Raw genomic sequence first — 26,937 nt, forward strand, 5'->3', positions numbered from 1 at the left:
AACCACTTCAGTATTCTTGCCTTGAGAACCCCATGAACAGTATGAAAAGCAAAAAGATAGGACACTGAAAGATGAACTCCTCAGGTTGGTAGGTGCCCAATATGCTACTGGAGATCAGTGGAGAAATAACTCCAGAAAGAATAAAGAGACGGAGCCAAAGCAAAAACAACACCCAGTTGTGGATGTGACTGGTGATGGAAGCAAGGTCCGATGCTGTAAAGAGCAATATTGCATAGGAACCTGGAATGTTAGGTGCATGAATCAAGGCAAATTGGAAGTGGTCAAACAGGAGATGGCAAGAGTAAACATCGACATGTTAGGAATCAGTGAACTAAAATGGGCTGGAATGGGTGAATTGAACTCAGATGACCATTATATCCACTACTGTGGGCAAGAATCCCTTAGAAGAAGTAAAGTAGCCATCGTAGTCCACAAATGAGTTCGAAATGCAGTACTTGGATACCATCTCAAAGATGACAGAATGATCTCTGTTCATTTCCAAGGCAATTCAATATCACGGTAATCCAAGTCTATGCCCTGAACAGTAATGCTGAAGAAGCTGAAGTTGAACAGTTCTATGAAGACCTACAAGACCTTTTAGAACTAACACCCAAAATAGATGTCCTTTTCATTATAGGGGATTGGAATGCAAAAGTAGAAGTCAAGAAACACCTGGAGTAACAGGCAGATTTGGCCTTGGAGTACAGAATGAAGCAGGGCAAAGGCTAATAGAGTTTTGTCAAGAGAACGCACTGGTCATAGCAAACACCCTCTTCCAACAACACAAGAGAAGACTACACGTGGACATCACCAGGTGGTCAACACCGAAATCAGATTGACTATATTCTTTGCAGCCAAAGATGGAGAAGCTCTATACAGTCAGCAAAACAAGACCAGGAGCTGACTGTGGCTCAGATCATGAACTCCTTATTGCCAAATTCAGACTTAAATTGAAGAAAATAGGGAAAATCACTAGACCATTCAGATATGACCTAAATCAAATCCCTAACAATTATACAGTGGAAGTGAGAAATAGATTTAAGGGACTAGACCTGATAGAGTGCCTGATGAACTATGGACGGAGGTTCGTGACATTGTACAGGAGCAGGGATCAAGACCATCTCCAAGAAAAAGAAATGAAAAAAAGCAAAATGGCTGTCTGAAGAGGACTTACAAATAGCTGTGAAAAGAAGAGAAGCCAAAAGCAGAGAAAAGGAAAGATATACCCATTTGAATACAGAGTTCCAAAGAATTGCAAGGAGAGATAAGAAAGCCTTCCTCAGTGATCAATGCAAAGAAATAGAGGAAAACAATAGAATGGAAAAGACTAGAGATCTCTTCAAGAAAATTAGAGATACCAGGGAACATTTCATGCAAAGATGGGCTCAATAAAGGACAGAAATGGTATGGACATAACAGAAGCAGAAGATATTAAGAAGAGGTGGCAAGAATACACAGAAGAACTGTACAAAAAAGATCTTCACGACCCAGATAATCACGATGGTGTGATCACTCACCTAGAGCCAGACATCCTGGAATGCGAAGTCAAGTGGGCCTTAGGAAGCATCACTATGCTTGAACAAAGTCTGCTATACTTCAATTCTAAAATTTATTTCAAAAAGGGAGGAATACTCTTTTTGTATTAAGGTATAATTAGTGTAACATTTTATTAGTTTCAGGTATACAACATAATGATTTGAATATATTGCAGAATGATCACAATAAGACCAGTGAGCATCTATTAGTATACAATAGTTACCAAAAATCTTTTTCTTCTGATGAGAACTTTCAAGACCACTTAGCTAGCTACTTTCACATATGCAGTATAGTATTATTAACTTTAGTCACTGTGCTTTACATTACATCTTCAGGACTTATTCACTTTATAACTGGAAATATGTACTTTTTGACCCCCTTCACCCATTTTGCCCACCTCTCATCCCCTAAGGGTAGTATTTTAAATAGCCTTTTCTGATCATTAGAGATATTTTTCTTTGTTATTACACTAAAACTTGTAAAGTTGTAGTTCCATAAAGGTTAATTGCAGTGTGGAATCTGAAGTCATATCAGTGACCTTTTCTTTTTTTTTTTTTAAACTCTATTCCCTTAAAATCCATTGGTCTGTCTGGCAATGTGAATGGATTTTAACTGTGCATGATTTTGTATCATCATGCATTGATCACTTGAAAAATACTGGTTTGCTAAGTTATGCAGATATTACAGCTATTAACATACATCACTATACAATACCAAAAATTCACACTCATTATTATCATCACTCATGAAAAATATCATTAAAGTATTGGGGAAAATCATTAAAGTATTTACCACTTATAGTGATAAATACAAGTTTCCCGAAATTCTAATTTTCAGTTAAAAGCTCAGGTTTTAGCAATGGCAACAAATAATGTCAGTTGTTTTTCTTGAAGTGACAGGCTCACTTTGTTCGTTTTTTTAGAAAATGTCTGCCAAATAAATTCTCATGTCTGAATAACCATTGTTTGTCAGACACTCTTTGAAGTAAAAATGGTGCTCCATGGAAAAGCAGCTAGTGCAGCCCAGAGTTTAGTGGCATAGTTGCTTTCCCTCAAGACAACTGTTATGTGGGGTGTGCAGCAGAAGAGCTGTATGTCTGCATGCTGTCTTGCCACACAGAATGTTCGAGACGTGGACTCAAGGGCCAAGATGTAATAAAGTAATACAGTAGTCCTCCAGTCTGCAGCTTCAGTCACCCAGTCAACCGTGGTCTGAAAATTCCAGAAAGAAACATTTCATAAGTTTCTTTTTATGTGGTGGTACAATATTTTTTTTTACTAAAGTATAGTTAATGTGTTATATAACTTATGGGTGTACAATGTAGTGATTCACAGTTTTTAAAAGTTATACTACTTTTATAGTTATTATAAAATATTGATGACATTCTGCATTATGTAATATATCCTTTTAGCTTATTTTATATCTAATAGTTTGTACCTCTTAATCTCCTACCCCTATATTACTCCTCTCTGCTTCCCTATACCCACTGGTAACCACTAGTTTTTTCTCTGCATGAGTGAGTCTTCTTCTTTATTATTATATTCACTAGTTTGTTGTATTTTTTAGATTCCACATATAGATGATATCATACACTATTTGTCTTTCTCTGACTTATTTCACTTAACATAATGCCCTTCAAGTCTATCCAAGTTGTTGCAAATGGCAAAATATAATTTCTTTCTTATGGCTGAGTGTGTGTGTGTGCGTGTGTGCACACGCTTGTGTATACACATCTTTTTCCATTCATCTTTTGATGGACACTTCCATATCTTGGCAATTCATTGTAAGCCATGCAGCTGTGAACATTGGGTGCATGTATCTTTTCAAGTGTTTTTTTTGACAATTCATAAGTTTTAATTCATGCACCATTCTGTGTAGCCTAATGAAATCTCATGCCCTCCCACTCCTGCCCACCTAACCCATGAATCATCCCCTTGTCCAACATATCCTGTCCCTTGGTCACTTGGTGGTGGTGATGTTGGTTAGTCACTTGGTAGCCATCTTTTATCAGACTGACTTTCAAGGTATTGCAGTGCTTGCTCACATAACCCTTATTTTACTTAATAACGGCCCCAAAGCACAAGACTAGTCATGTTGGCAATTCAGATGTTCTCTTACTGTACCAATTTATAAATTAAACTTTATCATAGGTATGTTAAAATATATATATATATATATATATATGAAAAAACATGGTGTATGTGTGTGTATATATATATACATGTATATGGTCTGGTACTGTCTGTGGTTTCAGGCATCCACTGGGGGTCTTGGAGCATATTGTCTGCATATGAGGGGAAACTACTATGATTCTTAGTGCTTCACGAAGGACTCTTTAAGTGAAACGGGCTCTTTTTTAAAGTAGTATATTTCTAATTTTCAACATTTAAAAAAGAAATTTAAAAAAAAAACATATTGGTCAAGAAACACAATGACTACTTAAGAGTTTACGCCTTCCCCTTGCTTACTGCTATGGTCCTGGTAGTTTTACCTATCGTGGCTTTTGTTCTGTCAGCATTAATATCAACTCAGTAAAAAAAGGCAAACAGGTCCCAATATTATTACACAAATAGTGTTGACCTCATGGACTCTCTGAGAGGCCCCTGTGGGCCCTGAAACCTCTGTGAGCACTGCTGTCCTCCTGCTACTTGAGCTGTTATAAAGCTTCAGAAATGCTTAGAGTACAAATAATCACTATCTGTTTATCTTAATCCATATTTTTTCTCTAGCTATCCTTTTTTTTTTTTTTAACCCAGCTTGCTCAACAATTGCATTTACATTTAAAGTACTGATCATAAATAGAGAAGCATTAGTCACTTAGTCGTGTCCAACTCTTTGGCACCCCATGTACTGTAGTCCACCAGGCTCCTCTATCCATGGAATTCTCCAGGCAGAAATACTGGAGTAGGTTGCCATTCCCTTCTCCAGGGGATCTTCCCAACCCAGGGATTGAATCTGGGTCTCCTGCATTGTAGGCGGATTCTTTATCATCTGAGCTACCAGGGAAGGCCAAATTTTTCATGTAAAAATAAGAAAAACTGAGACTATATCCCAGAAATATGGGTTCACAGTTGTCCACCTGTTTTTACAATTGAGTGGACTGTGAAGCCTCAGTAAGCACTAACTCTGTTTCATGCAGTCAAGGCATTGCTCACTGTATGCTGTGAAGAGCTGCGCCACAGCACTCGCTGTTGTGCTCTGCTTGCATTTACATCAGAACCATGGAATCCCAGGTCTTGGTGAGGTACAAGCTTGGTTCATGGCGAAGATACTCAGCTTGGGGGTGTGAGTGCATTCAAGGGGTACATTTCCTTGGGGCAGGCTGGATGTGAACATTCCCCTGGCCCTTAAGCTTTTCTTCATCGCTGTGCGTTTGCCCATTCTCTGCCCCAGCGTGGATCCGCTGGCTGACCCCATCCATCCTTTCTGTCAGTGAAAGTGAGGATGTGTCACACCCTGGGAACCAGAGCATGCCACTCAGCCCTTCCAGTCCCAGCTCTCTCCAGATGGCATCTAATTGTTCCTTGAGTGATCTCAGTGTCCAGGCTGCAGGAACCTGGTCTGAGAGGCCGTTTCACATATTTATTAGCTTGTCTATGAGAACTTACTACATAAAGCCCCCATTCACACTCTCAAAAGAGCTTCTGGTACAGAAGAAATGATGAAGCTGATGGCCTGTTTCCTGTGGCCACCAGTCCCCAGTTGGATCTTTATTTTTCACAGGCCTAGTTGGGTGCTTTTTGAAATTAGTTGTGCGGTCCAGCTGCATCCATCAGATCCAGTCTCTGCCCCTCTGTCTTCCCATGGTGTTTCCTGGAAGGAGCCTAAGCACAACAGGGCCATGTCCTCTCTCCTGGTTTGCAAAGCATTCCAGGGTTGCTCACAGAGAGCACAGGTGGTGGGCATTGGGAATTACTGTGTCCTGGGAGCCTCTTCCTGTTTGGGAACCCGGGTAGTTCCCAGTTTGAGAGAGGCAAGTGCTTCTGAACACCGAAGTGACAACCAGCCCTAATCCAGCCACAGGGATGGCAAGGAGGCTTCACCCATGAGGACCACATCCCCCCCTGTGCCAAGTCATATCTTGTGCCTCTGTGGTTCTTAACTATTTGGGCGGGGTGGGGGTCCGAAATAGTTAATAGTATTTCTGCAAATATGAGTAAGAAACCCATGTCTGCAAATACGGACACACACCTACTGTGCATCGTACTTCCAAAGTGTTTGTGGATCCAGATTGAGAATTGCCTATGCTATCTCCAAATGTTCTGGCATCAGGCTGGGTATTGGCGTGATGACAGTGACTGAGACCTGGGTCCTGAGGCCACCAGACAAGGACACAGATCATTTTAATGAGTGTTTCGGTAGCTGGGTGCTTGAAGACAGGGTTGGAGCTGGACCCTCTCACTGGGATAAATAAACAAGAGCAATGAGCAAAGGAAACCCCATAAGCCAACACAACCCGGGCACCAGGGCTCCTTCCAGGATGTGCCCACCTAAGGATTACCTAGGGGACACATTCGGAAGATAACCGCAAATATAATTTGGGGTTGCTGTACATTTCCTTTCTTTTGACCTAGAAGTCATGAGAGTTGCACTCCCAGGTAATCCATCGTACCTGATAAAATTCTCCTTTATAAAGAAACATCTCAGCCTTTACCTCTGAATCAGGTCCTCAGGCTGTCTACCAAACAGAATAGCCTTTGGAAATGTTCTCTGGGATCTTAAGATGCTGCTCTTGCCTGTATGAGCAGGATGGAGTGGGCTGTTTGTTAGCGGTTTCCCCTAGCCTGGGAGGGATGGTGGGTGCGGGAGCAAAACTCACACCTACAGTCAGTGGCACAGAGCTTTCCGACTCCATGAGTCCCTCTGTCTTCCCTGCAGGCAAACTCATGCCAGCTTTATCCTTGAGAACTCATGACAACTCCTTTCTATAACGGCGTGACCTTGCAGTAGGCCGTGAAGCACCACTAATTTCCACCCATCACTAAAACATGAGTGTACCACCCTGTTACCAGGGCACATATCATACATGTTTTCGTGTAGCAACAGTTTATGTTGACTCCTTTTTAACATTTCCAGATTTAGGGATGATGTCTTATACATATGAACTCTAGCGGAGCCGAACACAATGTGTTATATTTCACTCTCAGGTTTCACCTAATCTTACACTGATAAAGTGAACCTATAAACTCTCAAACTGATGATGTGAGCTAGGAAGCTTATCACTGGGAAGGGCAGGGGGGGAGTGTCCTGGGTTGATGACTGTTCTGGGGAAGGAAAACACATCCAGACTCTAAGACCTTGAATCTGCTTCTCTCAGCATGTTGGTTGCATTCTCCTCAGATCAGCTTCTCCGTGTAGTTGGGGGCACATGGCTTATTGGCTGCTCTGAGCTTATAAACTTAAAACTTATGGTCTGAAAGGAAAAGTGGGCCTCTCCCTCTGCTCTGATTTGAAAAATCCCAGGGAAGGACTCTGATTGATCTAACTTAGGTCACATGTCCACTCCTGGACCATTAGGAGCTTCCCTGGTAGCTCAGATGTTAAAGAATCTGCCTGCAAAGTAGGAGACACAGGTTCAATCCCTGGGTCAGGAAGATCCCCTGGAGAAGGGAATGGCTACCACACCAGTATTCTTGCCTGGAGAGTTACGTGTTCAGTTTCCTGATTGGCTCTCACAACCATTACAAGCATGAGTACACGTGCCATGGGGTAAAGGTTTTAAATGTAATAACCACTGTCTGTTATTTACATCATTTCCCCCCTGAATGTAGAGGATCAGAATCTATCAGGCTATGTCTGTCACTGTCACTGTCTGTTCAGGATACTTACATGAAATGTTGGCATATGAATTCTAGGTTTTACAAAGATATTTTTGTTTTGATCTTTTCAAGTCCTATACTCGCCTTTCTCTAACCTGTCTCCCTCCTGGTTTACTTATATGCTGGATATCCATTGCCTCCCAGCTTAGTTATTAGATCCATACTGTTAACAGGGAAATTATAGGTGGCAGGTAGGGAGGTGGTGCAGAGGGCTAGGATCCCCCTGTATAGTTTGACTTTGGAGAAATCCCTGCATCTCTGCCACAAGTGGCCTAACCCTGAGGCTGGTGTGTTGTTCCTAGAGGATGGTCCAGGTAGGTTCCTGCTGCTCTTCCTGATAACTCCCTCCTCCCTGCCCTCCCACTCCTCTGGGTACACACACAAGGCCAAGGGTTGTATTGTCCTTTGAACCACTGACAGAAAGAACCTATTGTCTCCACGAGTGTTGACTGTCTGAATGTCATTTCTGAGCTGGTAATCAGTTCAGTCTTTCCCATGCAGCTCACCCTCCAAGTCGGCCTGTTCCCGTGGAGAAATGGGCACAGTTGATATCTCCATTTACCACAAAGACGGTCTGTCCCTTAGCCATCCACTTATCAGCTTTGCTGCCTTCTGGCTTTTCTCAGATTCTGGCCTCAGTGTCCATCTGTACATGTCCTGCCCCTTCCCATCAGCAATGACGAGGACCTCTGATGGGGGCTATTTCAGAGGAGACCTGCTGTCTGTGTTGCCAAGAATATCTGTCACTCGGTTGGAGGGAGAGGGTGGTTGCAGCAGCTATAATTCTGCCTTTGGGGTTTGCACAAGATAAGATACTCCAGGCAACCAGGTGGTATCCTTGCTTCCATGAGCACGTCCGATAGAGCCAGCCATTCTGATTCATAGTCGTTTTAATTATTAACTCTAAGAACTTTTCAGTCTCACATGTGAAATGGAGATAATATGTGTCTCCTAGTGTGAGTATTAAATAGACACTATGGTAAAAGTTTTCTGTATAAATACTGGTTCTTGAGGACCTTGCATATGAGGTCCTGAAGGCACCTTTGAGGAGCCCAGCTGAGAAGTGGAAAGATGCCACGGTCTAGTGGGAGGGACTGCATCTCAGAAGGCTGTGGCTGGAGAGGGGCTGCTGAGGGTCACATTGGAAGCTATTCTGCATTTGCTTAGTATTGCGTGCAGACAGGCCCTTCTGCCAGCTGGGGGAAGGAGCTCTCCTCCTCTCGCAGGTGTTTTAAGTCACTCCAACAGCAGAAATGAAGGTGGCTCTGCTTGCTTCAGAGCTCTCTATCTCCTCTTACCAACTGCAGCCTTGCCAAGACTTGACTGTGCCCATGGTGGTCGAGGGCAGGGGTGCTGTCTTTGCTCATGTCCATGATGACCAGGGTATCCACTGTACTCGTCTCTCCGTTAGAAAGTAGACCAAGTAAGACCCTCAGAGGCTACATCTTTAAGAGCCACTGAAAGTCTTTGTGGATCAGTGAGGATTTTTAAGTCACATGACTCTTGGGTAAAACCATGGACCCCTCCCCTCAATGAACAGGTACTCATACAACGGTTTGTATACAATTTCCAATGGTTCATGGAAGCCCCTTCCCACCCCGAGGTTCAGAACTCCTGGTCTAGACTGGTTCTCATAGCTGTTTGGGCAGGATGCATAAATATCCAGCATGTCCCTCCAATGATCCCCAGGATCAGTTTATGACTATGAAGAAATGATGTTTTCCAGCAGAAATAATTTGTTGAGGTGGCTGGAATTTGCTTGAAAACAGAGGGGAAGAGATTAATAAGATCACTTTCTGTTTTTCTTGGCCAGTTCAAGGCAGGAATGAGTTGAGGTTGCCTGATCCACCTCTCACCTGATGCCGACCCCGCCCTCTGCCCCAGGGTTCCTGCCTTCTCAAGCATCCCTTTTGGCTGCTTCCTCCACTCAGAACTTCGGTAGCCTTTCTGGGTGGTGTAGCCTTGGAAGAATGCACTGTAACTCTGGCCATCCCTGCCGTCAGGGACTGGTGAGGAGGAGGTGCAGACAGAAAGCAGAACCAAAGGTGACCTAGAATGTCTGGAGAGAGCAGCAGGGTGAGGCAGGCACAGCGTCCAAGGAAGGGCTAGTCCAGACACTTCCAATTCTAGAAATGGTTGGCATCCATGTACCCAGTTCCATGGGCTGGTAAAGTATGAAAGAGTCAGGCACATGGGAGATGGCCCTTCTGGGGACTCTAGATACACGTGGAAGGGTTGGTCTCAGGACAAGTATCTGGAGGGCCAGGCAGTGGGGGAGGTTGAAGGAGCATCAGGCAGGGCATCCAGGTGGGACATAGGCTGAAGCCCAGCTCTGCGGTCAACCTGATGTGGGGACAGTGGGAAAGGAGGGGCCCCGGGACCCCCACTCAGACTGGCTGGGACAGTGGTGGGACATGGAGAGCATGGTGGTTTCGGGTGGACCCAGGAGTCCCCCTGAGTGAGGGCCAAGTGGGCAGAAGCTATGGACTCACATGCTGTGTGTTAAAACAAACAACTCCCCAAGTGACAGAGACTCTGGCATAGGAAATCATCTGAGCTATCTGAGCAAGTGTGATTCAAACCATATGCGCAGTTTTAATATGTGATCTTAAAATTTGAAGGCTAAAAAATATCTCATGGCTAAAGAAGCTCTAAACTCCTTCTCGTTGTTTCCTGGCCTTCAAGTCTTAAGAGCTACTGTGTACTAGTTGGGGCCGGTCAACGGCTCAGGGCTTTGCTGTCCACACTGTCCTTGCAGGACATGGCTCCTGTAGCCTGCCCCTTGGGTTAGGGACAGGAGACTTAGGATGCAGCTGGGTGTGTTCCCTGAGGGAGGAATAGTCTGGGAGGACAGGTTTTGTGAGCCCTTCCTTTGGAGGGCAAGAAAGCACACATTGGCTGAGTGTCTAGTCCTTTATCTCCTATTTCACTTGATCCTCCAAAAAGAAACTGCTAAGTTGGAGGAGGAAACTAGGGCTCAGAGAGGTTAAGAAATTTCCCGTGGTCACCCAGCTTGCTAGTGGTACAACAAAGACCTGAACCCAGCCTTGCTTTCCCTGTAGCCTGCCACCTCCCAGCAGCGCATGAAACATGCTGTCTTGAAGCTGTTTTGGCAGATGCATTTTGCAGAAGTGCTTGTGAGAGGGGCGAGCCAGTGGCAGCCGAGCTGGGAGCCAGTGTGGCTGGATCTGGTTGGAGCCTTTGCAGATTCTGGCCATTTCTGCAGCACTCTGATGGGGGTGGGGGATCTCTGAGGGGCTTTTGTGGTCACTGTGAGTTGCTCGAAGGGGAAAGAGAAAAGCATATAGCGAAGAAGGCCTAGGAGCTACGATGACAGGAGAACAAATGAGGGCTCTGTGTGCAACGCCCACACAGCAAGTGTAGGATGGAAGGAAGCTTGGGAGGTGGGTGGCGGATTGTCTCAGATGAGTCTGACTCCCAGGGGTGTAAGGGAGGGCTTCAGAGGGCAAGGAATCCCCTGAAACTGTATGTTGAACATCACAATATGTGCCTTTTGTTCTGAGAGGAGGGTCCATGGTTTTCATAGACTCAAAGAAGGCTGAGACGGCCAGAAAGTCTGAATCTGCTGTTTGAGAGGCTGGAATTATGCCTCATGCATGTTCTTTTAATTTTGCCTTAATGCTAAAAATAGAAAGTTGAGCTTGCCTAATATAGGATTTCTGGGGGTGTGTCAGGAAATGGTGATGGTGTTGGTGGAGGGATGTATGGGACAAGATTGTATGCGATGGTTCAAGGAAGCAGTCGGGGCTGGGTGCTCACCTGATTGTACTTCACGTGCTTCACGTTACCAGTTATACAATTTCAGTAGCCTGTTAGAGAAACCAAATTTGTGGAGGGGACAGAGGGCTCAGTAGAGAGAGAAATCTGTTTGTGAATCCTGTCTCTTTGTTGATGTGCTGAGCGGATCAATACTGCTTCCGGATAGAGACCATTTCACAGCCATACTCTTTCATCCCCTTGAGGAATCTGAGGGAACCCTCAGAGAGAGATGTGCACAGCAGATGCTTGTAAATGCACCCTCTGCGTTCCTCTCTCTTTGCCGGCAACACACAAAGCGGCCCTAAGAGCTGGGCCGGCGCTTCCCGCCCTCCTCCCACCAAGTCCAGTTTGCATTCCCTTTTGGAGCAGGATCTAAATCACGTTTGCCTATAGGAAAATGTGTTGAACTGTCTTTGGCATCTTGTGTAGCTGCTGAGTCTGGCGTGAGGAGGAGGTGACCTCTTCCTTGGGCCTCCTCCTTCTTCAGTGGTTTCCCAGCCGTTCGCCTCCGGCCCTGTGGCTCCTATGGAGGGTGGGTGCTCCTAGACCCCCCAGCCCCTCCCCTGCCCCCTCACCTCCTGGTTACTGTGATCAGAATCACGCAGACAGGCCAGTGCCAGGAAAGCAGGGCTGTTGATAAGCATGCCTCCTTCCTGCCCAGGGCTTCCTGGGCCCGGGGCGGGACGCCCTTCAGGGAGCAGGGGCTGCAGAAGGCGGCCTTGGGTCCTTAGGAGTGGGCCAGTGCAGGTTCCTCTTCCTGCTTCCACTACCCCAGGAGGAACGCCTTACACGCTAGCTCCTTAGGGCTGTCTTGGTTCACTGAGAGCTGGCTCGCTGAGGTTTAGTGGAGGCCAAAAGCCAGGAGGGATGGATCTTCCCAGGGGGGTGAGGCGTCTCAGTGTGTGGACTGCTGTTCATCCCTTGACTGATGTTCCGAGTGTGTCCCCTGTGGGCAGAGACCAGTCAGGCCTCATCCCTTGGACCAGTGCCCCCCAGGCACAGCCTGCTGCCCATCGTGGGCAGTGTCACCGTCCTCGGGGCTGCTTGGCAGTGACCGAGAGCACCTCGGTGTGTGTCGTGTGTGAGGCTGGACGCCTTGCTTCTGGGCTGGCCCCAGGGAGGGGAGGTGTGGGCAGCATTGCCAGGGAAAAGCAGGTCCCTGGGAGGCATATCTTCCTCCTCGGAGACCTCGCCACCCCCCAGCCACCCCACCCTGGCCATTCCGTGTCAGAGAGGGCACCTACCTCACAGGGAGGCTGATCTTCTAGTGGGGACTGTGGCACTTGGGGGAAGGGACTCTGTGCACCTCCCAGCCCGAGGGCTGCTGCCGGCAAGAAGCCTCCTCTGTGAAATATGACTGGCAGGCAGCTCCTGTTTCCATGGTTACTAAATAGGGCAGGTTCGTATTAGGGCTGCCCAGGGAAAGAATGGCTTGTGCAGGAGCTTTCCTCTGTTCTACTCTAATCCTATCCCCAGACATGGTGGGCAGCATCTGACCTGAGGTCATGAGGATTTTCAAGGGTTCACCTGCCCGCCCAGCACTGGCTTCTTTTTTTTTTTTTTAAACAGGTGTTTTTCTTGGTGCTGAGTAGTGAACCTCCCAGGAAGCCAGAGGGGGCGCTAGAGAGCACGGTGTGTTCCCAGAGCTCTGTGCTACCTGCTCCTGGCCTCCCACCTCTATCAGCTGCTGGGGTTGCATTAGAGATGCTGACCCCTATCTAGAAGGGCATGGTGTTTAGAAAGCCCTGAATACAAATTTGGCTGGTCCTAAATCACATGTAGGAAATCATCAGGCAATGACTCCCTGCCCCGGGTCACAAGCTGTTTTCATGAGGCTGTGTGACAAGTTTAATTATAAGACATTAGAAAAATCTATTTGTTGATCAGATACTAGGTTCTGGTAAAAGCACAGGCTGGAGTTCTGGGTCCTTTGTCTGTTCTCTGTTGAGTGGCTCACCATTCTGGTCCTGTTTCTTTGTAACTAGAATAGAATCGTCATTGTGGGAAGAATGTGGGGGAATTGATCAGTGTGGATGGGAGACTTTAAAAGCGTAACAAGTCAGTGAAGGGCACTTTACAAATTCATGCAATTATCATCTTTAGTTGCAATAACATCATGTTATTTTAGTCTCTCTTCTTGGCTGTTTCAAGAGGAAATTGATTAAAACCTTTGAGTGCTGCTTTAGAAATTATTTTTGGTGTGGAACAAAAAAAAATCAGTGCTTAGGAAACAGTTACCTAATAAGATTAGCTCATTCTTTAATCCTGACAGAACCAATTCTTTGTGCATTTGGAGACATTCTTTTTTTTTTTTTGGTATAAACAGGGAAAACCTCAGGTGACAAGAGCTGCGATTCTGCAGTGACCTGCGTGTCTTTTGTTTTGCTTTTACCCTGGCCCTGGAGCACCTGACTACATAATTCTATGTAATTTACAAGTCTGAGTGTTTTTAAATAAATTTTCTTTCAGGAATGCACTTCATTCACGCTTTCTGGGGGTGGGGGTAGGGTATTGAAATTCAGAGGCTTTGGCTGACTAATCTCACTGAATTTCTGTTCAAGATTTAAGGAGCTGCTTCTCTTCTTTTTCCTGAGCTGAGAATGGTCCCTTTCCAGCCTTTTGGAGGAGTTTCTCACTCTGACAATGTTTCTTACTCATTTTCAGCCAAAGAGGAATGGCAGGTGCAAACTGGACACCTTACCTGGTGGCTGTTGGTCAGATGGATGAGCCACCTCCACAGAACTGCTGGGGCCATGGGCCCTGGCTGCTCATGCGGACTTATTACCCTTTGAACCCCATCTAATGGAAATGAGGGCAAACAGAGAAAATGCTTCCTCATAGGTTCAGTTCATAGACCTTGGGGGGACGGTATTGACCCACCAACTGAACCATCACCAAGGGCCCCTGCAGCTCCAAAAGCCACAAATTCTCCCAACCTTGGTGTTTGCTTCCGAGGTCTCAGGTGGACCTCCCAGGACCCAGGGCAGCACATCTGAGCCCTGGAATCCGGGCTGGGGAGGAGGGAGCCAGTTGAGGGACCAGAAAGGAAGTCAGCCCCCCTGGCTGTTCTGTGATGACAGCTCCATGCCCTGTTCGGGGTGTTTATTAGGCTGAACCTCTGCTCCTTTGGGGAAGTGTGAGGGCTGTCACTCTCCAGAGCCCTCATTCAAGCACAGGAGCTGCTCACCAGGCGTTGAACAAACAATCCTCTATTTTTACAGGCTGACTTGACCTAGTCCAAAGGCCGAGGCCTCCTGAGGATTTGAGGCTAACCCTGTTGGATATTTCTCATACCTCCCTCATGCCTCATCTGGTATTGTTCCTTTCTGGACTGAATAGGTTCTGTTTCTTCCTCATTACAAGTTTCTGCCTGCGTGAAGTTTTAGAAAGCTTCAGGACACATTCCATTTTTGAGTGGCCGAAGCCACAGAAAGTTAATATTTGGAACGTAGGAGAGGAAACGCTACAGGCGGGAATCTGGGTTTGATTAAAAAAGAAAGACAGAAGAATTGTTGGGAATCCACTCTGACTGGAATGAAAGAAGAAAAGCAATTCCTTTCTGCTAAGGTGTCAGGGGGCTCTTGGTAGGGATAAAGGCCTAAGAAGTGCTGGAGAATCGCTTGGTGGTGTTAGTGGCAAGGTTCATGCCTTGAATCTGGGTTAGGCAGGGTGAACAGTTACAGTGAAGTACTTAAAGTGAAGGAAGGGAGTGAGAAAAACAGTTGGGTCAAAAGAGGGTACGCAGCCTGTCCCCCATCCTCCTAACAGACTGCTGCATGGCCAGGTGGGAAGGGCAGGGCTGCTCAGGGTGTTTGCTGACAGACTTGCTAATTAAACACCAAAAGGCAATATTGCTTTGCCAATAGTGATGGCCGTGCCAGTGTCATCAGCTGCAAACTGGCTGCCCAGGAGCATCCTAATTAAAAATAAACAGTTCTGAGGGGTGGTCTGGGAGAGTCCCGGGTTTCTCAGGACTTCTAGGATCGCTCCCAGGGGAAAGTCACACCCGGGTCGCCTCTGGGTCCTTTTCTCAAAGGAGCCTCTCTCTCATCACGGAGTGGTGTGATGTGTGCTTCTTGAACTCCCAGGTCCTGGGGTGACAGGCAAACAGACACAGCCTCTAGGAGCAGAGTGCCTGGTGCCTTCAGCCCTGGGGGAATAATGATTTCTGCTGGGTCTCTAAATTGAGGGGACAGCTAAAGCCCAAAGCCTCTTCTGAGAGAGGTTAGAATTTCATCAGAAAGCGAGTGTGGTCACATGAGGATTTCTGGCACCGAGTGCATGGCAGGCTGGACACCCGCCTGCCAGAATTGAGCGAGTGGATCGTATTGGCTTCAGCGAAGAGGGAAAGTCCCAGCCTGGCCTGGGAGAAGGAGCCGCTCACTCCTCCCTCCTCTGCACAGCTGCTGCGGCAGGACTGGGGTGTCACGCCACAAGACCCCTCTCGGTTAACCCTAAAGAGAGTGTGTGGTCCAGGGACTGAAGATTGAAAGATGCCTAAGGAATGCAATGCCTTCCATGCCCTCTCGGCCGCTCTGTGCTGCTTCTATCACCGCAGGTCTTTCCTTGGAGTCAAGGTAGGTGTGGTTAGAAATGTAAGGTAGAGCTGAAGTTCTCTGGGAGGGCTTGAAAGCACTAGAAAAAGTTGGCAGCCCACTGGCTCTAAAATCAGAGGCACTTGCTCTGACAGATGGATCTTCACAAGCTCCTAGTGGCATGTCTCCCCTGCAAGCAGAATCGGGCCACAAAGAAGGGGGCACCTTGTCTTGCTTGGTGAGAAAGCTCTGTTTTTCAGGAGACTTTCCATTTCCTTGGGCTGAAATTTTATACCAAAGTAGCTCAAGACTATTTTTTCTTTTTTCTCTCTCTGCCTGTCTTCCCTTGTTCATAGTAAATGTGAGATGGCTGAGCCCCTCTCTTCGCTTACCCCGCTGCTCCCTTATGTCAATGACGTATAGAAGTACAAAAACCATCAAATATCTCCTTTCAAATCATAGTCACGTTCCAAAACATTTTTGCATTCAGAACTTTTTTTTTTTACTGCTCCCGTTTTTAACCTTTGTTACAAGACATCAGTACCCAAGATTTTGCGTAATATGTCAATACACGATTTGTTTTGATAAAAAATATTCAAACAACCTCATTTGACTATTTCAAGACCAAGCCTCTGTTCTATTGCCCACCTGTGACAACACTTAAGAATCCTGTTTGGTACAGGCTGTCGTTGAACCGGGGGCTTGTCTGCCTTGCGAAAATCCTGTTGGCCCTGGCAGGACTGGGGACCTCATTTATTCATGGGAAATAGAAATAAGAAAGCTCTCAAGGAATTCTTCCCACCCTGACAGCAGACCTCCCTCTCCTGAGGGACTGACTTGTTCCGTGCTGTTGAAAAAGCTACAACAGGAAAATTTAACAGGAAACTCTGTTAAAGGCAGAAAGAGCCCTTTGTAGAAAAGTATACACTGCGAAGAGGAGAGGCTGCTTCATGTTTTACTGCCCTTTTGGAGTGTTCAGAGTAGATTTCTAACCATTCTGCAAAGTTCGTTTCTGTCTCTTTGTCAGGGGATTTGAAGGAGCGTGAGTAATCATAGGTTAAAAGTGTTTTCTCCCTCATTTAAAAGCCCCTTTCTACCCTGGAGCCCAGTGGGGGTGATGAGGACCATGTGGTTTCTGGCCTAAATATGGATCGTTCTAGTGTGGGGCAGATGAAGTCATGCCATTAACAGTATTTTAAAGCTGTCAGAGATAGACCGGGAGGTCCCGAAGGGAATTGTGCACGTCAGGGATTGGCAGTAGGTTTACCCTCTAATAGAAGTCCTCCCATAAGCCAACTTCTGCTAATTCAGTAAAGTGCAACTCAGCATTTGGTATATTAAGAAATAACCCATAAATATCTAGGTCTGGGTGGTGAGATTCTGTTTGGCGACCCCTGTTCCTCTGCTGTTATTTCCTCCAGGACCTGCCCAGAAAGGCCACAGTAACATGGGGTTGCTGTTGTTGACTTGCTAAGTCATGTTTGACTCTTTGCAACCCCATGGACTGCAGCATGCCAGGCTTCCTCTATCCTCCACTATCTCCAGGAGTTTGCTCAAATTCGTGTCCATTGAATTGGTTATGCCATCCAACCGTCTTATCCTCTGTCGCCCCCTTCTCCTCCTCCCTTCAGTCTTTCCCAGCATCAGGGTCTTTTCCAGTGAGTCTGCTGTTCACATCAGGTAGCCAAAGTGGTGGAGCTTCAACTTTAACATCAATCCTTCCAATGTATATTCAGGGTTGATTTCCTCTAGGATTGACTGGTTTGATCTCCTTGCAGTCCAAGGGACTCTCAAGAGTCTTCTCCAACACGATAATCTGAAAGCCTCACTTCTCTGGCGCTCAGCCTTCTTTATGATCCAATTCTTATATTTGTAACTGTCCTCTGGCTTCCCCAACACGGTCACTCCTGGTGACTGACTGTTGATGGAAACACCTTCCTTTCTACCTAGGCTTCCTCTCCCACCCCTAGTTTGTAGCATCGTCATAGCCCAGAGAGGGCCTGATCTGCTCATTCACCAGAACCTGAAACCTTCAGACCCAGCTCAAGGTTCCCCATTGACCCTTGGTATGCATTTCCCTGTCTTGTTTTACTTAGATAGTTACCTGGGAAAGAAAGTGCCCCTGTGCTCAAATCCCTCCTCCTGCTGCATCGCTTTATTGACTCCCACTTTAATTAGGGGTTTCAGGTCCTGCCGCTCATAATTAGTTTCTGTTGTAATTAGAGTTTCAAAATTAAATTGGGATTGATTGCCTGATAGCAAAGCGGAAATAAAGCTCCAGTTCTTGACCATGGATGCTGCTTCTCTTGGCATGAATTTCTCATACCAAAAATAACACTGCAGTAGCCATGGTAACTTTCCATTTGGTCTAATCCATATCATCTCTGGAGAAAGTAGAATGTTATTAATAGTGTTTGTTGTATGGGAAGAAAACTAAAAATATAAGAGCTCCTTCATCACGTAGGAGACCAAGTACACAGGCGCTTTCAGGGAATAAGATCTTATTTGCAGAGATAATGCAGAATTTCATTTGTGTTTAAGGGCCTCTTGTGGACTTGTATACAAATGTCCCGGAAAGGAATTAATTGGGAGGCCAGGAATGAGAGGAAGTCAAGGATATGCAGGCATTGCTGGTGCTCTCAGAGTTGAGGCCATGTCAAGGGTCATGGCTTTCACAGCCCAGAAGGGTTCACATAAGGCACTCATTTCACAAAAGACCCTTGCATCTCGAATAAGAAAAGGAAAGGATGTTTTGCTTATACCCAGTGGAAAAGAGTTCGCCATGAAGATATTGCAGATCCATGACATTAGTGGAGCACATTCAAGTTTGAAAATCCTTAAATGTCAAATGTTGTGGCCTTCTCATGTGTAAGCACTCTGTTAGGTGGGGCGGGGGGTGATTAATGACAATTGAGGCAGGTTCCTGCCTTTGAAGGACTTCCCACGAGAGCATTAGTCCACAGTGTCATGCGTTATGTTTGCAAAAGACTTTCTGAGTTTCTTCACAAGTTATCTCACTGGAGTCTCAAGGCACGCTGAGTCAGGCAGGGCAATAGTTTATCTTTTTCCACAGAGGAGAGGCCGAGGCTCAGAGAAACTCCCTGCCCCAGAATCGTTTAGTGGAGAACCAGGAGTAGAAATCAGGTTTTGTGGCCTCAGGACCAGTGGCGTGTCTCCAGTACCATGCGTGCTAAGTCACTGTAGTCATGTCCGACTCTTTGCAACCCCATGGGCTATAGCCCACCCAGCTCCTCTGTCCATGGAATTATCCAGGCAAGTATACTGGAGTGCATCGCCATGCCCTCCTCTAGGAGATCTTCTTGACCCAGGGATCAAACTTCCATCTCCCATAGCTCCTGCATTGCAGGCAGATTCTTTACCGTTGAGCCACCAGGGAAGCCTTCTCCAATACCGTAGGAAGACAACTGAACGTGGAACAAGGTAATTTTGTCCCTGATAATACTTCAGTTAACAGTTCAGTTGAGAAAGAGTAGCGTGAACCTCAGCTTTTCAGGAGAGACTTCAGGGAGACACAGAACTGGTCTTCACATACTAGGTCTCCCTCCTGGGGCAGTGGCAGGGCCACCTTTCGATCCATAGAGAACTGCAGAAGGAATTTGGGGGAAGCACAATAGAGCCCACTTCTGGAACTGGCCATGGGGACAAACCCCTATTTCTTCTGGCCCCTCGTGTCTCTGATTCTCCTTGCATGTGGGCAGAGGAACAGAAGCTGAAACTTGCCACCATATCAATGGCTGCTCCTGAGGAAGGTAGGTGTGATTGTACAAGAAACTTCAGGGGAACCAGAGACAGGCGTTACCTTGCAAGTGCAGAATTTGTTGTTGTTCAGTCACTCAGTCCTGTCTGACTCTGCAACCCCAGAGACTGCACCACACCAGGCTCCCCTGTCCTTCACTATCTCCCGGAGTTTGCTCAAACTCACGTCCATTGAGTCAGTGATACCTTCCAACCATCTTATCCTCTGTCGCCCCCTTCTCCTCTTGCCCTCAATCTTTCCCAGCATCAGGATCTTTTCTAGTGAGTCAGTTCTTCGCATCAGGTGGTCAGAGTATTGGAACTTCAGCTTCAGCATCAGTCCTTCCAGTGAATATCCAGGGTTGATTTCCTTTAGGATTGACTGGTTTGATCTCCTTGCAGTCCAAGGGACTCTTAAGAGTTTTAAGAGTTTTCTCCAGCACCACAATCCAAAAGCATCAGTTCTTTGGTGCGCAGCCTCCTTGATGGTCTAACTCTCACATCCATACTTGACTGCTGGAAAAACCATAGCTTTGACTATCCAGACCTTTGTTGGTAAAGCAGTGTCTCTGCTTTTTAACACACTGTCTAGTTTTGTCATAGCTTTTCTTCCAAGTAGCAGGTGTCTTTTAATTTCACCTTTCTGAACACCAACAGGGAGGCTGGAGTAGGGAATCGGAGGATAAATGAATCAGTAAGTCTCAGCTAACCAGTCAGTAAGTCCGGCGGCGCTGGTCTAGTCAACGAGAAGTTATTGTTAGAAGGCAGTGGATTTTAAGCATAAATGTTCCCTTACAGAGGTGTGACTGTCTTTGTAGCCACGAAGTTCCATGTAGTGGGAAGTGCTTAAATCGTGCTATTGCGTTTTGCTTTGTTTTAAATCATTTCCCTTATCCCTGAAAGAAGTATGTATCTAGAGCCTCTCTATGAATATACATTATGGCCTGGGCTCTCTCAACTGCCCATCCTTGGAGAGTTGGGTCCTCAGAGCTTGTTTTCATTGGGAGCTGCCTTTCTGTGTCAGAGTGAACACGATGGAGGGAAGGTCCTGCTCATTGTCCCTGTGACCATCTCTGGTCTATCTGCTATTGTGACAGTGTGCACACTGCTGAACGTCCCAGCTTTGGCAGTAGCCTCAGTTGCCTTTGTCGTGGAGCTGCTGCGCGAGGTAAAAGAAAACCACTGGGGAAATGTCTAAGTGACTCAGCCCCTGCTTGTGGTGGTTGGTAGTTGCTCATTTCTCTCTCCTGCCCTCCAAAGGAAGGGAAAAAAAAAAAAAAGCCTAGCACAGCTTTTTTAAAGAAACCTAAATGTGTTCCCTTGGCATCTGGAGGCTGCGGGAATCTGGTTTCAGTACCAGGGGAAGGACATGCCTGACAGAGGCTGGGTCCCAGGGCCCCCTGCACCACAGACCCCAGAGCTTGGATCCTGGCCGAGACCTTGTTTTTGTTGGAGAGACATGGGTGGGAAGCAGACACGAGACTGGGATCCTGGGAAAATTTTTTAGCGGGTCGGTACCTCCAGGACAGCAGATAGATGAGGCTGTGCCTGACTCAGGGGAGGATGCTGGTGAGTGGGGGCGCTTGGGCCACAAAGGTCATCATGCACCACGTGCAAGCAGGCAGTACACGGAGGGCTCAGGCCTCTGTTGCCGGGTTTAAGGATGTCTTCAAAGACAGGTGTGGGGCCTTCCAGCCGATGCACATTTTGGACATCCCCGGGGGCAGCAGAGGAGACTTGGGCTGTCCTGGTGGGGAGAGGTGGGGAGTGCCTCCTGGGGTGGACACTCCTGTAGCATCCCTGACCACATCTGGATTTTCAGGGAGTGTCCATAGCCCCGGAGCTACTGCTGGGATCTGGCTCTGGCCATGAGAATGTCACGGCCTATTTTTCCAGCTTATGAAAGAGCTATGATCAGTCTTTCAGTTTGTGTGGAGAACTCTCCCCAGTGTCCACTCTAATATGTGTGCATTTTTACAAAAGCACATGTACACAAAGAACCAAAAAGCTAGAATTGTTTAATTCTAGTTTAATTTTAGTTGTGATTTGAGGGAGCATTGAGCCAACCTCCCACTCAGAATTCATCTACTCTCCCCACCCCCATGCCCAGCATGTGTCTCGAGGGCCTATGGGTGCTGGGGAGACAGAGTGAAAGTTTCTGTCCTAAAGGAATAATTCTGTGTCCGGTCAGCGAAATGGACATGCAGGCAGCTCTCTCCAAGGTACCTGGTGATGCAGAGGCAGGGAGAAGTCACAGCATAATGTGAAATGCTGGGCAGAGGTATTAACCCAATTTGGGGTCAGGGAACTTCCTTCAGGTGGTAACTCTGGGCAAGATTTAAAGGAGTGGTAGGAGGAAGACACCCTGGGGAGAAAAAGAACATCAACATGGGACTTCAAGCTGAAGCTAAGGAATGGAAGGAGATGAGGCCAGAGGAGAGGTCAGCACACAGATGGTACAGGGCAGCGGGGAGCCAGTGCACACTTAGAACGGGGAGTGGGTGAAGGTTTGGGTGTCAGCCTCCCGTGTGCAGGATGAGTTTAAGGAGCGTAACCAGAGTCTCCCCTGACTCATGCTGTTGTCCTTGAAGCCTCCCATCAGCTCTGCTTGTCCTTGCTCAGCTCACTCACATGTTCCCCCTCCAGCTTCTCTTTAAGCCTGTTTCTAGCATGCCTAAGATCCTGTTTCTGACTCCACAGCAGCAGCTCAGGCCATCAGGCAGGATACTTTTCCATCCCTACTGCTGCCCCCACAAGCTGCAGCTCTATCCGTGTCTGAATCCATGATCCTCGCTTCCTGCCTGCATTCTCTGCGGATGAAATGTCCCTCTCCTAGACCAAGGCCCACCCTGCCACCTGTGTCCATGACCACCCCCTTTCCCAAAGAATCCGCAGGCACCTTCAATCTGTCCCTTTCTACCAGCACTTTCCTCTTAGCTCCAGTCTTCCCTATTCTAAAAATAATCATCATTTCGATGTCTTCCTTCCTGGTCCCTGGCTTCCTCCATCCGGAGAGCTGGTTAACACAGTCTCTGCTTCCTCACTTCCCATTGGCCACTCAGCCCCCTTGACCTGACCAGAGGCCTGTCCTCGCCAAGTCCAGTGGCTGCTGTCCAGTTCTGATGCTATTAGAACTCTCTGCTGCACTTGGCACTGTTGGCCATCCCTTCCTGGAAATCTGCTCTCTACCTCTAGGACAATGCACTCTGCTTATTTCTCCTAGATCCTTCCCGACCTGCGCTACTGTGGTGTTACGGACTGAATGTTTGTGTCTGCCACCACCACCCCCCATTCATGTTGAAACCCTAACCCTGATTATGATGGTACTAGCAGGTGGCCCCTTTGAGAGGTGATTAGGTCAGGAGGGTGGTGCTTTGGTGATTGGGATCAGTGCCCTTATAAATAAAGGGGACCCAAGGGAGCGCTCTTGCCCTCCCCACCTCCACCATGTGAGGTAGAGCAGGAACGTGGCCATTTATGAACTAGGATGCACTCTCTCATCAACCACTGGGTCTGCCAGTGCCTTGATCTTAGACTTCCCAGCCTCCAGTAACTGTGAGAAAGAAATGTTTTGTGCTTATGCCACTCAGTCTGTGGTATTTTTCTTACAGGAGCTAAAAGGGACTAAGATACCTGTGCTTCAGCTTCTCTTTCTAGCCTGCCTCTTAAAAGCCAGTGTCCCCTAGCCCTCTTCTCATACTCCCTCTGTAACTCATATCTTGGGGGGCATTTGAGACAGCACACCCCCTCTGCACTGAGGATTCTCAAGCCCTTCTCAGCACCTGGTGAGCTGCTGCATCCAGACGGCTCAGGATGTACATCTTCCTCCACAGACTTGCTCCCCGCTTGTGCTTCTGCACTGGAAGCTGGTGGCTCAGTCGTCTTCCAGTAGCTCCCATGTCTCTTCTCCCTCTGCATCTTCCATGTCTAATCAGTTATAAGTCTTCATGACTTTACTCCTAAACTCTTCTCTCATATGCCCCTTCCTCCTTTCTCTGCCACCAGTACTGTACTAGTCCAGGTCTCATTGTCTGTTTTTTAAAAATATTATTTACCATTTTATTTTTAAAATTTAAAAACAAATTTTTGCTGCATCAGGTCTTAGTTGCTGCATGAGGGATCTTTCATTGTGGAGTGTGGGCTCCAGAGCACATGGGCCCTGTGGTTGTGGCACGTGGGCTTATTTGCCCCGAGGTTATGTGGGATCTTAGTTCCCCAACAAGGGATCGAACCTCCTTCCCCTGCATTGGAAGGTAGATTCTTAACTACTGGACCACCAGGATAGTCCCTCATTACCTGCTATTGCTTGGAATTCTGCAATAACTTCCTAACTGGTCATCTGACCCTGAATCTTCATAGGAGGTCATTTCATTACCCTTCTATTTGACATTTCCTGAGACAGGAGGTGTACTGTACCCTAAAGGCAATACATTCCCACATTTGAAAACTCTAATTACTAGAAAGTTGTTCCTTGTATTGAGTCAGAATCTGTGCCCTACAATGTCCAGCTATTATTATTCTTCAGTTAAATGGGTGTAAACCCTTCAGATGCATGCTTTTCCCCCTCCAGCATGTCTATTTGAAGCCAAATTAGTTGGTATGAATAGACACCTAGAAATAAGACAGGAGGGAGTCTGGATTCATTTCTCTATGGAGTTGAACCAAGAATGTGTGACCTGTCATCTTAGGATGAGAACACCTCAAACCTTTGTATATGTCAACACAGCCCTCATGTTCCCCACATCCTTTCTGTACAGACTAAGCATGTTTAGTTCTTTGTATATTTTGGGAGACTTGGATTCTAGTTTTCAGGCAATCCTTTACTGCAAAAGTCTAAGCGAGTCACGAAAATTCACGGCCTTGGTCATGTTTTCTTTGGTGAGATATAATTATTCTTGCTACCTCTTTAACTCCAAGGACATTGTATGATTCATGAGATATGAACTGTATTGTATCAGGTGTCTTGTCCCTCTAAGTCCAGCTGCTATTTCCCTGATCCTGCCCATGACATCTAACATGGTGTTTGTGTTTAAAAAAAAAAAAAAAAAACTTAATAGATGAGTTATGTGGGTGTCAAGACCTTTGAATTCTTCTGAGAGAAATATATATCTTTAAAGTGGCATGCATGTGACTTGTTTATTGGAAACCATAACCATAACGTTGATGCTTGGCCAAAACCCATTTTGTGATGAATCATTTAGTTTTACTGAAAACCTACTATATACTTATCTCTGATATATAATGCACTTTCTGAGACAGTTGTTAGTCATGTGCTATTTTGGAAAGAGAGAATTTGGGAATTCATTTATTCCACACCCCACACTGAAAAGCTTTCTGAATCTTTGAATTTTTCTCCACGTGTTTGGCATATCTCTTTTTTCTTTCAATTACATCTCCTAGTGTCTCTCAGTCACAATGCATTTTGTTTATTCAGTAATGCCTCATTCATTTGAGGTGAAGAAAGGATAGAATTTGGGTTTGGGGTTGGTTGGTTTTTGTAAAGGATTGTATTTGAATTGATTTTTATTTTCTGATATTCTTATTTAAGAGCAAATAGGGCATCCATTTGGTGTACGGCTGTGTTCCAAGTCACTCATAATTTGAATTAAGATGTTGAATGAACAAGCTTGAATTACCAGTGGTAAGGTTTCTGGTTTGGCGCTCTCTGCATCCTGAACTCTGGTCAGTGGGTCTCCAAACCCTTATCCTGGGTCTGCCTTAGCCAGGGAAGACTCTGTTTTTCGTTCTCCGTAGATGTTAACAAAGCACTACTCTTACTGAATGGAATCTCACTGCCAGACTGAACGATTAATATTTCACTTGCATTGTCTTATTTAGCCTGTGTGCCAACCCTATGAGAGAGGGGGGTTATTATCAGAAGTCACCTGAGGACATGGTTAAAGGGAGCAAAGCAGTTTAGAGGAGGTTTTCATTAGTTGAACTGGTACTCGGCTTTTATTTGAAGCCCTTCGTATCACTGACCCAATAAATGATTAAGTGCAACCAGGGACCTCCAGCCTTCATTGAAAGTGTGGGCACATCCGACTTCTCACCGGGAGGAACCAGAATACAGGGGTTACTTGGATGTCTGCTCCAGGAAATCATCATCTCAATTTGATCTAGAGGGGAGGGTACCTGCTGCAGCTTTTAGCAGGGCTGGATGCTAACAAATGGCCTGTTGAAAATCTCATCATGTTTCAGTGTATCTATTACCAGAGAAAGGTGAGACCCCCTTGGAGCTGAGCCCTGAGTGAGCCCCTGAGTAAATAATGTTTTGTCCAAAGGGTAAGAAACGTGATGGGCAAACCCCCTGGGGCCGGGTTTGGGGGGTGGGGTGGGGAGCCCCTACAGTGTATGAGTACATGGGGCGAGTTCTTTCATGTGTGAGTAACCTTTTGAAGGAAGGAAGAGCCATCTTCTTGTTGGATGTGTTGCACTCTGTCACACTTAGAATTCCTCCTGCCGTTTTCAGACTGAAATCGGTCTCCTTCAGTGAGAAATAATTTTCAATCCCTTGGTGTTTCATCAAAATGAAATCGAACTTCAAAAGCAATAGCTTCATGATCTAGCAGGATGGGAAGGTGTGGGGGGGGGGGGGCACCTTGCCCAGAGAATGATTGGGGATAAAAGGCAACAGGAGTTTAACATCAAAGGGAGCCGCGGGTACCAATCAGAATGATTCTAGTGTAATTAGTTTGGAATGGAGGATTAAGTTACTGCTGCCTGCTTGGTGGGTACGCTGCTTTAAGGCTGCGGTCTGCACAAATTAAAATGAAAGCAGTCTTTTTCATTTACACACATGGAAAGCAGAATTTTAGTGAGAATTTCTCAGAACCTTGATAAGCACAGAGGTCCACAGATATCCTCTTCACGTTTCTTACTCATGGTTTCTGAGCCTCTCGATAAGAGCTTGATAAGGTTTGATAATGAATAAAATGAAATCTCTTGGACTTGGGCTGCAGGATGGGAGGGTGTTGTTGGCATTTTCCTTTCTGTGTTAAGAATCTGATGGCCCCTGTCTCATCCTTTGTCTGTGAAAAGGAAAATCACCCAGAGAGAAGAAAATAAAGCATCTTAATTTAACAGCAAATTGCAAATCCGTTTTTAATGGCACTGGAGAATCTGATGTAAAGTGTGATAAATTACTCAGGTTTAATTATAAAATGGGAAAACGGCATCAAAACCCATCTGTAGAATCTTTGCTGAAGATTAGATTCTTTCTAGGATTTAGAAAGGAGAAATTTGTATCACCCAGGAGCTTGAACATTAGCATCAAATTAAGTGAAGTGTTTCAGAAATCTCTTTGGCATGGATTCCTTTCTCAGAAGTATCCAGGTGCCCTCGCTGACCTCTAATAAGACAGAACACTGAGAACTTCAGCAGAACATCATGTGATTTATTGCTGTGTATTCCCTTCAGATGTCTCCTCTCCTCAGAGAAGCTGTAGCCCAGGTCAGGCCATGGGGTATTTCTTACTCACATTTGCATCTCCGCTCCGATCTAGCCTGGGA

At 46.2% G+C, this 26,937-nt stretch overlaps 1 protein-coding gene across 4 annotated transcripts in view; it reads left to right on the forward strand.

Moving 5' to 3' along the window:
• BCAR3 (BCAR3 adaptor protein, NSP family member) overlaps positions 1 to 26,937 on the forward strand; it is a 218,956-nt gene that overhangs the window by 150,217 nt on the left and 41,802 nt on the right. The window contains exon 1 of one of the 4 annotated variants that reach the window (XM_043876125.1): positions 14,974 to 15,712. The exons of the other annotated variants lie outside the window; for them this stretch is intronic. Within the exon in view, the coding sequence (XP_043732060.1) occupies positions 15,629 to 15,712 (84 nt within the window). The 5' untranslated portion in view covers positions 14,974 to 15,628. Of the gene's footprint in view, positions 1 to 14,973; positions 15,713 to 26,937 lie in introns of those variants that run through there. 4 annotated transcript variants of the gene reach the window in all.

The sequence above is a fragment of the Cervus elaphus genome, chromosome 20 (assembly GCF_910594005.1).
Source record: "Cervus elaphus chromosome 20, mCerEla1.1, whole genome shotgun sequence".
Lineage (NCBI taxonomy): Eukaryota > Metazoa > Chordata > Mammalia > Artiodactyla > Cervidae > Cervus > Cervus elaphus.